Source organism: Platichthys flesus, chromosome 20 (assembly GCF_949316205.1).
Source record: "Platichthys flesus chromosome 20, fPlaFle2.1, whole genome shotgun sequence".
NCBI classification, from domain to species: domain Eukaryota; kingdom Metazoa; phylum Chordata; class Actinopteri; order Pleuronectiformes; family Pleuronectidae; genus Platichthys; species Platichthys flesus.
Genome location: NC_084964.1, coordinates 3,434,930 through 3,448,587, shown reverse-complemented (window position 1 = coordinate 3,448,587; position 13,658 = coordinate 3,434,930). Strand labels below are relative to the sequence as shown.

The 13,658-nt window shown below is 40.5% G+C and overlaps 1 protein-coding gene across 7 annotated transcripts in view; it reads right to left on the bottom strand.

Annotated features, from left to right (window-relative positions):
- Nucleotides 1-13,658, bottom strand: part of LOC133931621 (rho GTPase-activating protein 23-like) — a 63,160-nt gene that overhangs the window by 16,982 nt on the left and 32,520 nt on the right. For 6 of the 7 annotated variants that reach the window (XM_062378536.1, XM_062378532.1, XM_062378537.1 and 3 more), the window contains exon 2: nucleotides 2,574-2,765. In XM_062378536.1, coding sequence (XP_062234520.1) covers nucleotides 2,574-2,765 — 192 coding nt within the window. Of the gene's footprint in view, nucleotides 1-2,573; nucleotides 2,766-7,409; nucleotides 7,762-13,658 lie in introns of those variants that run through there. The other variant, XM_062378538.1, reaches the window with a different exon arrangement.

Sequence of the window (13,658 nt, the reverse complement as noted above, 5' to 3'; positions counted from 1 at the left end):
TGATATGTATACACTTTGGTTCTTCAGAATAACTTTTTGATATGGAATCATTTTATAGGCCTTTATATATGGAGGACCATACATGACTTAAGTAAAAATAAATAAATAAATAAATGTATAAATAAATACAGAAATAAATAAATAAATGAATAATTAAAAAAGGAAATAAATAAATAAATACAGAAATAAATAAATAAATATGTTAATACCAAGATAAATGTCAAAGTAAATGTCTTAAATATATTTTCACATTTATTTATTCCCTGATACATTTCCTTTTCATTTGCAGTATCCTTATGCTAATGAGAAAGGCGGGCCTAACCGCAGTCTTATGCAGGATTGGTCACAGGAGTGTAATGATCCAGCCCTACTACTTCTGCCTCTCAATGCTGACTGGTGTCCAGCAGCTGTTTGCAGCGTTGAGCCAGTTCATACTTAAAATGAACTAGTTCAAGTTCAGAGGGTTAGTTAAGGTTATTTTTTATTGGGATGATTTAGGTGTCAGTAGTCCTGACTGTGAGCGTCACGTCTTGTGTTGTACTGAGCACAATGATCGAGCCGAGAGGAGGAAACAGAAACTCCAGCTCGGTACAAACCACCTGCAGCCTCTGCTCTGATCATGAAGCCGCTGATCTCTGAGCAGATGTGACCAGAGAAGCTCTGTGTTTAAAAAATAACCTTAACTAACCCTCTGAACTTGAACTAGTTCATTTTAAGTGTGAACTGGCTCAAAGCTGCAAACAGCTACTGGACACCAGTCAGCATTGCGGGGCAGAAGTAGTAGGGCTGGATCATTACACTCCTGTGACCAATCCTGCATGAGACTGCGGTTAGACCCGCCTTTCTCATTAGCATAAGGACACTGCAAATGAAAAGGAAATGTATCAGGGAATAAATAAATGTGCAAACATATTTAAGACATTTATTTTGACATTTCTCTTGGTATTAACATATTTATTTATTTATTTCCTTTTTTATTTATTCATTTATTTATACTTAAGTCATGTATGGTCCTCCATAAAGGCGGGCCTAACCTCAGTCTTGAGCAGGATTGGTCAACTGAGCTACACACACAGCCCCTGCGCTGCGCCACACAATCGCTCAGAGACACGGGCAGTGACTGAGACTTGAGCTCGTCACCGTGAAGCAGCCGCTCAGTGACTTTGTAGAACAGTGGAAACACAGAGCTTCTCTGGTCACATCTGCTCAGAGATCAGCAGCTTCATGATCAGAGCAGAAGCTGCAGGTGGTTTGTACCGAGCTAGAGTTTCTGATTCCTCCTTCTCCTCTCGGCTCGCTCATTGAGCTCAGTACAACACAAGACGTGATGCTCACAGTCAGGACTACTGACACCTAAATCATCCCAATAAGAAAATAAACTTTAGTTCATTTTAAGTGTGAACTGGCTCAACGCTGCAAACAGCTACTGGACACCAGTCATCATTGAGAGGCAGACGTAGGGCTGCATCATTACACTCTTGTGACCAATCCTGCATGAGACTGTGGTTAGGCCCGCCTTTCTCATTAGCATAAGGACACTGCAAATGAAAAGGAAATGTATCAGGGAATAAATAAATGTGCAAATATATTTAAGACATTTATTTTGACATTTATTTTGGTATTAACATATTTATTTATTTATTTCTGTATTAATTTATTTATTTCCTTTTTATTTATTTATTTATTTCTGTATTATTTATACATTTATTTATTTTTACTTAAGTCATGTATGGTCCTCCATATTTATATCACATATACACAGAATGAAATAAAAGGAATCAACCTGAGCTGCATGTCTTTGCATTGTGGGAGGAAGCTGGAAACCAGCACAGAGTGAGGCAACAGTGTTAACAACTTTCCACCATTCCTCCCTACAAGGAACATGACTGTGTCTATTCCAGCCTTGTTTGGGTAAAACTAATCAGTCTCCAGATGTTGTGGGGAACTGGTCAAGTTTCATGTTAAATTTACAATCAAATCTTAACTTTCTATTCACTCTCTTCATAGTTTGCAAACTGACAGACTAAAAGGGAAGTTTCTTCATCTTCCATTCTCAGACTATTTTAGTAGGAATCAGTCGACCCATGTGTTCACTGTTATGATCAGAAATACAGGATCAAATCTGGTCCCTTCAGAGCTTCACACTGCAGCTGAGAGGCGAATGTTGACTTTTATTTTTAGCCGCATGTGACTTCTTGGTAAAATGTGCTCCTGAAGACACTTTGGAACATAACTAGTTGGAACAGCCCCGGAGGTGGTTGACAGTTCTCTGTCCGTCAGTCTGTGTGTGTCTGTCTCTGTCAGTTTGTGTGACACAGCTATGCAACATACAGGCTTGAGATAAAAAATGAAAAATTAAGTTCAAGGGTGGGAGTGATCCGACCCATGGGTGCAGATTATCAATGGTATAATAGAGTAATCATCTTTTTGTTATTTTTTGTTATACTGTTTGTTATAATATTAACTGAGTAGTAAATGGCAGAGGTGATTAAGATTTCTTGAGATATATATATAATGTATATCTGTAAAGTTATATCTATAGTATATATAAGGCTCAGGCCAAAGCGACTGACCTTGAGGCTGTGGAGGGACGACTCTGGTGGGTAGACGATGAAGTGGCGCAGAGTGAAGCCGAATCCCTGTGAGTTCTTCTGCAGGAAAATGGTCCGTGGGCCCTGCCACGACACGCCCTCCACCTCACCCGATGACAGTGGCCGGCGCCTGTTCTCGTTGGAAGACACCATACCATCTCTCCGCCCTTTAGCCTGTTGAGGAGAGATACTGTTTAATACACTTTTCTTTACCTTTCCTCTTTGAAATGAAACAGAACGTTACCATATGAATCTTAATGAATGTCTCCAGGATCATGTTATGGTGTCCCAATTGAACTTGTGTGTGATTGTTTATTCATCCAAGGCTGAACATATTTAAGGGAAGTGTGTGGGTGGAAGTGGGTGTGTGTGGTCCATTCACTGGGGTCTCTGTCCAGATCCGACCTGGGCAGAATTTCACCAATGCCAGGAATTTCTCAGAGACTTCCTCTCTCATAAGAGGAAGCTATATAATCACTTTTAATCACACTTATTACCTTCAGCCCACAATGGCAGAGTTAAAAATACATAATCTATAAATACCAGTCATGGAACAACAGGAACTTATTAGGGCTCATAAACACATATCTGGAAAATTCAATGAACAATAGACAAAGAGAGCTTCACAGAGAGTAAGAGTCGGCACAGTGGCCAACCCTGCTCATCCACACAAAGTTGGACCTTATTAGAGATGATCTTAATTAAGCTTTTAAAAGTTATCTCTGCATTCCTGCTGCATCAGTACCATCTGAGCGTATTCTCTGTCATTTTTTTCACGGTCAACAGTGTGTCAGCAGACTAACCCCAAAGCATGGGAAGTTGTTCATGTGTCTGGATATAAACCAAGTGGATACTCAGTCTACTATTCTGAGAACTGATGCTGAACTGGGATTTATTTCATTTTGAAGTCTGAATAATATGAAAAGTTTCCATTTTGTTCACCTATTTAGGTTGTTGGAGGTTTTCATTCATTTAATAGTGTTTTTGCTCATATGTTTATATCATAAACTGCATATGGGGAAGGATGACATGAACAACTCCAAGGAAACCAAATCGTTTGGATGTGGCCACCTGGTGGAGGTAATATACTGTAGCCACAATATACTCCATGTTATTGGATGGGACAAGAACCGAACAAAAGATTAAAAGTACACATCAAATACATTTTTCACATAAATGGTTTCTGTAATTTTAGGTAGTTCACATTTGAAGCCAAAGCAACTCAATCACCACCTAGTGGCTTACAGTGAGGTGAGAGGCACGAGAGAAACATATTTCCCCAAACTTTCTGATTTAAATATTCCATACTGTGTAGATTCGTCTGTTTCAAGTGTCCCATCTCTAACAAACTGTAAATATCATTCAAAGCAGTGAGCAAAGCAGTCATTTTAAACACCTATTGATTAGTGGAGCACTAAATATGGGCGGCAGTTTAAAACCAGAATTGACAAAACACAGTGGACACTACGGAGGATGGATCATAGAGATTAAGTTTGACTGACATCTCACTGCTGGAGTGTGATCAAAGAATGAACAGGGTGAAAAACTACACACTGACATGGATAAAAAGCCTCAAACCCCAACCCGAGCCAGTTACAAAAACAACAGGAAGAGTGTTTCTTGAGACAGGAAGTGGATGGTGGAGCTTTGGGGAAACCTTCACCTCTAAGAATAGTCCCAGGGAGAGCCAGGAGGAGACACACATTTTCCACAGTGGGAAGCTAAGCAGTTCAGACTCCTTTCTTTATGTTGTATTTTTAAACAAATAACAATAACTCTGTTCAAATCACTGACAGGCAGAGTTAGGTTGTGCTGCTGGCTCACTTTCTGATAAGGCCATTTAGCAGCAGTGAAATGACTCAGTTTGTGGTCATTCAAATACTTTTAGGGCTTTTACTCCACAATGACCTTTTCATTACGTAACATTTATTATTTTCACCATCAGGCTTCAAACTAATAAAATAACCTCAAAGGATTCCTGCCCACTGACATTTATTTGTGTGTGTGTGTGTGTGTGTGTGTTTGTTTGTGAGTATGTTTGTGTGTGTGTGTGTGTGGTAGCTGGGGATAAGTTGTTGTGTTGAATCCCTCATCATCCTTGGAGGTGACATATCACACACATGAGGGAATGTACACCGAGGTGAGATTTTGTGCATGTTTACCTCTCCCTCCCCATCTCTGTTTCACTCGCACACACTTACCCACTCACCCATAAAGTGAAATGTGTGAAATGTCAACATGCCAGGGTGTGTTTTATACAGCAGCGTGACTTTTTTCTACCTGTAAATCTTTGCATGAACATCTTAATTTGTTTACTTGTATAAATAAACTAGGAGCTTCAATTACTTTATTGACCTGACTGTCAATGTGTTGTTTCCACATTGTACAACAAACACACACTTAACCAAGTTAATAAGAAGTTTGTCTGGAAATTATGACAGTAAAAGCTGGATTTAGGATATTTACAATAGATGTAGGTCTGGGTGATAGAGATGAAGCTATATTATTAATTTAGCAATTTGAATGTTATTTACATTTGTTTTGCTTTTTAAGTAGATTGATTCACCATAGATGAAAATAAGTGTTTTTATCTACCTGGTAGGGTCTGAATCTACAGGGGCCATTAATAAACTTTTCTTTTCACATGTTAAAAGAAAACCTAATTAACATTATTTTAATTATTTCAATGGACACAATCCACAATCACAAAATCCCCAGTCCTCATTTGAAATGAATATATACCAAAGATATATGTATCTGAGACTGTAATATTGATACAGACACTTGCTTGGTATTAGAATATATTCATACATCAGCCAGTTTACTCGTCGTTCTGTCTGCTGCACTAATTATTTCACTTCGCTCACTTGGATTTAGGATTTGAATTTCAACCACTCGTCATTGGGTATTTAATGATTTAGTGATTGTTCTTGTCTGACATTCATACCACAGGAGATTGAGCTGCACCGGGAGAGGAAGAGTGACACGATGCAAAAAGACACACATTCAGCCCGCATATACAGACACAGATAACCCAAAGTGACAGGTACTTTGTCTGATTCACACAGAGCGTATACTCGACACAGGATAACTAAAAGTCTGGTTCTACAAGCAAACAAACATGCTATAAGCAGAGAGTGTGGTGGGGTGATCATTGATGCATATTTTTGAAAAGATGATGTAAAAGCACAATCACGCATACACACCACCCTCACACACACACACAAACGCACACACACACACAAACACACATACACACACACACACACACACACACACACACACACACACACACACAAACACACACACACACACACACGCACACACACACACACACACACACACAGACATACTGTACACACAAGAGATTATATAAGGCTACATGAATCTCTGTGCGTAGTGAGGGCATCAGCCTCATCTCTTGTCCCCTCTGCTAGTCAACAGCCCCCTCAGTGCAACATTACATAACATCAAAAGGAGGCACACACGCACGCACACACATACATGCACATGCAAACACACACACACACACACACACACACACACACACACACACAAATTAATCAAACGCCATGTGCTGAATCAGTCTTTATCCTGACACAGGATGGAGCTCACACAGCACGGACCTTAACCTTCACTCCCTGTGATAAAACCGGGACACCCACATGGCGGAAAAGGACAAGGACAGGGGATTTTAGCGTCACTCCCTTGCACTGATCAAAAAAGACAGGAAAGGTTAAAGAAAGACAGCGGAAGAAACGTCCCAGAGGAAATACACCTGTCCACAGTCATCAGATCAGATACGAGATGAGGAGTGTGCCAATGCTGACAGCAATTGCTGTTTTTAAAGATGCATCATATACCAGGATGGGCCGATGGCAACAATCAAAGTGTGTCCAGTATAGAGCTGACATTTGACATATTGACATTAGCAATACAAATGTTATGGCCACAATACTTACAATATTCAGCTTGCTGTTCTCTCAGCTCCGAAATGTATCATTTAATAACTTTGGTGATGAAAAAGCTTGGTAACATGTAGAGGACACGTCGAAATAATGCTTGAAGGCTTAATTTGTAGAGTAACCTGTTTGTGGAAGGCTACACTGTCCTGCTGATTAAACGTAAACCACAAGTTTCTACTTTTCGAAACAACTAATCTAATTATTAACAAGAAATTAAAATCTTTAAAACTGTCACAGTTGTTTGCCTTCTCTTAATCTATTTGATAAAATTCTACAAACAAGGTTGCTCCATGTGGAGAAAAAACAGTTCCACCGACGCAAGGTTGGTCCCTGGCATGTACAGTACTTTCCAACCCCAGAATTTACGACTGTGGTTGTCTTGTTTGACATAGTGGCTGTCAAAAGACAAGACCATTGTCACTCCATTGAGACCTATAAGACCCTCAGTAATGCATTAAAAGCAGTATTTAATAAATCATCCCCCTCATCCCCCATCCCCAGTTAATGGTTTGGTTATTTAGAACAATCAACACTTTTTTTTGCACACTGATAATATACAAACATCTGATGTATCCTATCCTAAATGTGGTCTTTGTGGGTTTGGATGCCATTGCTTACAAAAACAGAGCAAGACCGCCCATCGTAGTAACTTTCACAATCATTGATGATATTTCCCCTTTGCATGTCATTGCAAAAGAATGTCAGTTGTCTGGATTTAAACTCAATAGTTTGTGTCCTGATGATGATCTAAAGGAGGGCTTGGATTTCTTGTGAAAGACCCTCGAAACATGCAATCATTTGGCAGGAAAGAAATACAGTATTGACGACCTATATCTACTGTCTGCCCTCGTACCCAGGACGATCGATGGCGCTGTATGGCTCTCCGGCAGCCCCGTCTTCTTGGCGATGCGATTGGTATCCGCCTTGGTGAGGCTTGAGGTGAAACTCCCCTTAGCACTGCCAACCAGATACAGCGAGGTTCAACATCACTACAGTCCACTCCGACAGAACATTGAAATCGCCACTCGTGGCCTGATGGAGCTGGTGCGACCCCCGACAACCTCAGCATAGCCCTTCCACAATAATATTTATGTATACCGTTTGTGCAAGGAACTCGCACCAACACACACCAGGGGTCACAAGGCTTCAGATCCCAACACTGAGATATCCGGTCACCTTTGCAAAGTGTCTGCTTGAGGCATCATAGCCAGTGGGGTAAGTCGATGGAGGGTAGGTCGATGGAAAGCACTTCAAAACAGTGTCATAATCAGCAATGTTTATGTAGGACATCAAGTCTTCAGTGAATTTGTAATCCTTGAGTTGGATTTAGCAAGAGCTTTATCGTTGCTTTACTTCCTCCTCTGGGCCAACCAGGGGATCGCGTTTCCTGCTCTCAAAGACAGTTGGCCAAGCAATGACTATTCCATCTAAAGCCAAGAAAACCATCCAATTACTGACTGGATTGGACTTCATCCGTCATTTTTTTTTGTCAAATTTTCTACCACATTGTTGCAAGCTAGTCCTCTTTTCTTTTTTTTACAAATTTTGGTTTGACTCCTTTTCTTTGAAATTTAAGGCATTTTGTTTGTGATCAAAACAGTTTTTCCAAAAATCTTCTTCTTGTCTTTTCTCACCTTTCATTCAGTCCCGATCACAGATCTAGATGAGTTCTTCAGCTACGATGTCATCGTTGTATTTTGAATGTGAAAAGGCTTTAGATGGAGTATTGGTCCCATGGAAACTACAGTTGAAGCATTAACTGTCTTTAATTTCCACTAGTTTCCTTCAGAGCTTTCGCCACAGACTTGCTCCCATGTCAGAATAGACACTATTTTGAAGTCGCTGTTGATGCTGCCCTGCGATATTAGTTTAAAGTCACAGCTTGTCTCTTGATTGCGGAAACAAATCCATCCCAGACCAGTTGAATTCTGTCCCCGGACCAGTTGAGCTGAGACGGCAGGTTGTAGTCGGACCAGATTTTAGAACTGGAAATAATCCCATGCTGCTGCTCAGAGGTCCAGTGTGTCCCTCCTCCATACTGGTCCAACAGTGCAGCACTGGCTGTAGCTGGCTATCTTTATTCCCAAGTAGAGTCTTTGCTCCTCTCAACGCTGCCACGCATCTCTCTCTATTTTCAGTGTCTCTCTCCCTGGGGTCTGTATGCTGACATTGCAGCACTCTCTCTCTTTCTCTCTCGTTTTCTCTCTCTCTCTTACTCACACTCGTCTTCTCCTTCAGCTCCATAGTTCAGCCCAGTGGTACAGAGCAATGCTTCTCTCTCTCTCTCTCTGTGTTGGGTCTGGCCATCTCTTCCATTTAGACTCACAACCTGGTGGCTGATGCTGAGGCACTTTTAACTATGCGTTGTTGAATGACTAATTGATTAACTGCTTGGTAGACCAACACAATCATGCGTTGGCTGCAATGGGCTGTGACAGTTTTGTGAAAATGATCTATCTTTAAATATGATGCTGAGCTAAACATTGTGATGACTGTCAGCCATCAGTCATGGAGAAAGGGCTCAGAGTCATTTGATATGGTTCACTGGTTTATGCTCTTACTTACATGGCTTTCTATTTCATTAAATCAACATTACCTCTGATAGATGCCGTTCAACATACCTTACCCATTTATATGGAAATCATGTCTCTTGATCCTACCAAAATATTAAGCTGCAGGCTACAGAACACTGATATCTCATGAAACCAAACCCATGTTTTTACTGAAGCTAGTGTTGTGTAATGTGGTTGTGTCTGTAATTATACAGCGTGTGTACGTCCGAGTGAATGTCTAGATTTACAATAGAAGGTGAGAATTTCAAAAAGGAAATAAGAGTGTCCGAAAGATTAAAAAATAAAATGATAAACACTACAAACATTCAACAATCTTAATGTCAGTGTGTGAGTGTGTTTGTATGTGTGTGTCCCTCCTCATCTAGCACTCCACAACAGCTCTAACAGTGCTGTCAGCCCCTCATTCCTCTTTTCATTGACACCTGAGAGCAGCTACAGCAACAGACAGCAATAGAAAGAGAGAGTGAAGTGGGATTCAGAGACACTAACAGAGGCTGACGTTCATGCAAACATCATCCAGCAGCCTCTGCAGCTCTCATCTCCCGTCCTCCTGTGGAGTTCACGTTCACGTTCCTTCTCTCTTCTCTCTTGACCCCTTTTCTCTTTTAGAATGGTTTGACTTAAATTTTGCACCTTCCCTTTCCCTACATTGCAAGTGAACAAAAAACTGAAACCTTATAACCAAACAAGCTACCGTGAAAATATTTCTTACAATATTGTCCGTGATTCTTTGCTGGTTTGTGAAAAACAGTGACCAATGTGTGCGCTTACAACTGTTTTCTTGACCGTGAGGACTCAAGCCAGAACAAAAATAACATAATGTGATGTGTGAGTCAGAGGAGAATCTGCATCTGTTCTGCCCTGATTCTTTATGCCTCAAGTGTGAAGGCGACCGACCACATGATCCCTGTGAGGACGCGTGCGCCATGTGATGTGAAAGCAGCTAATACCAGAGCACAAAAGACACATTTGATCAACTCCACTAATCTGATCTATCTCTCCATCAGCTCTTAGAGGATATAAAGCAAATATGCATACTTAGCCTAGAGAAATTTCTGGATGCCATGACTTGTTACCGAGCTCAAGCAAAACATTAGTGGAAGTCCTGCCAGAGGGAACTAAGGGCACAGCTTCTAAATTCACAAAAATATGCTTCACTGGTTGTGTGAGTCAACTGTGAGCTGCCCCGATTCTACACATCTATGCCGTAGTCTAACCTGCGGCGGTTTAATGACATCATGAATCACATCTGCCCTGTGAAAAATGCACAAGGCTTTTACACAGAGATCCCGATATATTGCCAATAAGAAGGACGAGAAAGACACCATTCTGGCTCTGCTGTAGAGTAAAAGTGACAGTAAGAGGGAGTAAAGGCTTAACATTCCCAACCTAAATAGGCCCTGTGAGAGAGGCTACAGTCGTGCAATGATGCGGCTAAAAAGCAGTTATGAGTTAGCAGGCTTGCAAGCAAGTAAACCAGCATGAAACAGGATTACAATCATCAAACCATGGTGAGATAAAAGTGTTTAGGAGCTGACATACATCTGCTATTTCCAGCAAATCTCTGTATGTCTGTATGTGCATCTCCAGAACCATTTTCGCTTAACCATGTGTATTGTATTTGGACCCAAGGAAGGGCCGTGTTGAATTTGGTGCAGTTTGGTTAAATAGATTTAAGATTTGTATTAAGTTCAACAAAGAATGATGCGTTCAAATAGCTCCCATCAAGTTTTAACAGTGCAGAGGACAAAATACAGTACATCATTGAAATGTTGGTTTCTTCTTCATCAAAGATCTGCATCTCACCCCCGATGTAACTTTTACAACATGTTCTCTGTTTTTACTTAAATTTTTTTAGTACTGAATCACAGCATTCTCTCAAGGCAGGTTTCATAATAATGTCGAGACCGTACAATATTATAGAGAAGCCCAATGGTTCCCCACTGACCGTGGAGAGAAGAAACATCCAACGGAATCAGACTCAGGGTGGAGGGGGGTGCAGAAGCTGCCTCAACCAGTTGGGTTCAAAGGAGAGGCGGGGAGAGAGAGCAATAACAGCTCTGTTGTATTCAACACAGTCAGACTGGTTGTTTTGACATTAATAAGTTGAGCTGTGCCGATTGATAAACACACTGGGCTGAGAATGTCTTGGGCTTGTGTGAGATGTTGTGGGTGGGGGTCTGATAAAAACAGACATTTCCCATGAACAAGAGAAGGAGACAGAAGTGACCATCACTATCTAATCAAATCGAGTAAATTTGAAATTTGACTGTTGGGTAGGTTTATGTTTATTGTCATTCAGTTGAATGAACATGGAGGTTCAGGTTTCATCTCTTTCCTAATAGAAAGTAAGTATAGGTAATAAAGGCATTAAAATCACAAGATCGCAATCCTACCTCAGGGGGGAACTGTTCAAGTCTTATTCTTAAAACTTCATGAGGCAACATCACATACACCTACAACATCTGTTACATGACTACATTTTCAGAAAATGTAGTCCCACACAGCATTATCAAGGTATAAAAAATATATATAACTAAACCCACTTGTGAAGTGGGTGTGTCTCAATTTTTGTGAAAGTCGCCTTCTTCTGTTACACATGTAGTAAACTGATAAATGTTCACCGCACTTAGGGTCAAGTGAGAAGTTAAGTTGAGGGAGAATGCAAGGGAGTGAGGGAGAGAACCAGAGCACGAGTGGGAAGAACAAAGTAGGGACTGAGTAAGGTAAAAAAAGAGCTGTCAGCCAGAATCTCAGTCTAAAAGGAGAAGACACAGACAGAAATAGGGAGGAGGAGATAGTGGGAGGGAAGACTCAACGAGACAGCAAGCGAGAAGGAAAGAACTCCTGTAGGAAAAAGAGACAAGACCAAATCTAGTTACTGAAGCGCAGAGGAGAGAAAAAATGGTTGAAAGTTACTTCTAAACCATGACAGGTGAAAGTAAACATTTAAAAACAGAAGGAGAGTGGCATCAAGTGAAATTACAAATGTATTTTTTGTTTGATGTCTTGAGGCTGCACGACATGGACTGTGTCTATTTGTGCCGAGTCCAGTTATATCTACTCTCGCTACTTTAGGAATGTTGTTTTATTTTGTGTACTTCTCCTCTTTCCATCAGTATTTTACTGCCATCAGTATTTTACGGAAGGTGGATGGAAGGACAAAAAAAAGAGTGGAACTGATGACAAAAGCAAAAGAGTCACTCAAGTCTCTCAAACTTACTGTATGTGGAATATTGATTTGATACGTACTGCAACACACAAATGCACTCTGACCATACATCCTCACTGTCTGGAGTCAAACAACAGAATAAAAGTTTATGAGGTTCACGACTCAAATGATTTAATGAATCATTTAAAAATGTACTGACAACAGTGTGAAGACAGAGTGGAAACACGAACCGTGCTGTTACTTCCCCTAAACCTGAAGCTGCATCCTGTTTGCTCTCCTGAGAAAGCCGAGGAAACCAAACAACATTTCATCAATTTGGAAATATTTGACCATGTTTCTGATCAAAGTAGGTAAAATGCTTCCAGCTTAGAAATTAAAGTGTCTTCTTTAGCTTTAATTGTGTTTTTTCTACAAAATGAACGTCAGCACAACACAAAAACCGAGAAGAGACAATCGTTTCGGGAAATGGAAATACAAAAAAAAGAAAGAAGGAACATCCTGTTTCTTTCTAATCTCTGATGCACAGTTTGTTACGGCAATCTTCAAATTTTTTTATATACAAAATAAAGTTCTGGTCCGTAGTATTTTCAGGTTCACTATTACCTTCACACACAGAAACACACACACACACACACACACACACACACACACACACAAACACAAACACACACACACACATGCACACCCACAGAGAGAGAGAGAGAGAGAGAGAGAGAGCAGCCAGACGTGAATGAGTTGCACTGATTCCCCTTCACAGCCACACGTAGGCAGCAGTGCCTCACACAGAACCTGAATAAACTGCAGTAACAATGGTTCCTGTCACCCAGTGAATCAGTGCAGCCCATTTCAAATAAATCAACTTTACACACAGTAATCGGGGAGGATATATTTCCATTTTTTTTTTTTAGATCAAGCAAAACTACCAGTGGGATTTTATTGAAATCAAGGTTGTGGTATGGGCCACAGAAGAACCCGTGAACTTTTGGAGGGGATTCAATCAACATGCAAGATAGATTGTTTTTCGATTTCCTTGGGAATATTCCATGGATCTTGATGAAAAAGTTAAGGGGACTGATGGTCCAGAAGTATGCGCTCTTCTCAGTGCCATTGTAGTTTTTAATGGTCACTGCTTTGGCCTTGAAGCCTTTTCTCACAAACGAAAGCTACATTTAAACCCTTTATGCAAATCATACAGTAGTGCACCCAGGCTTATTCTGTCAACTTTAGTTATTTGTAGGTCCCAAGCATGTTAATCAACATGTTAGAGAGTTAAATCCTGGATAACAAAAACATCACACATAACAGGTATCAAAGTAAAGATCTAACAATATTCCTGTTACTACTATTGCTGCAGAGA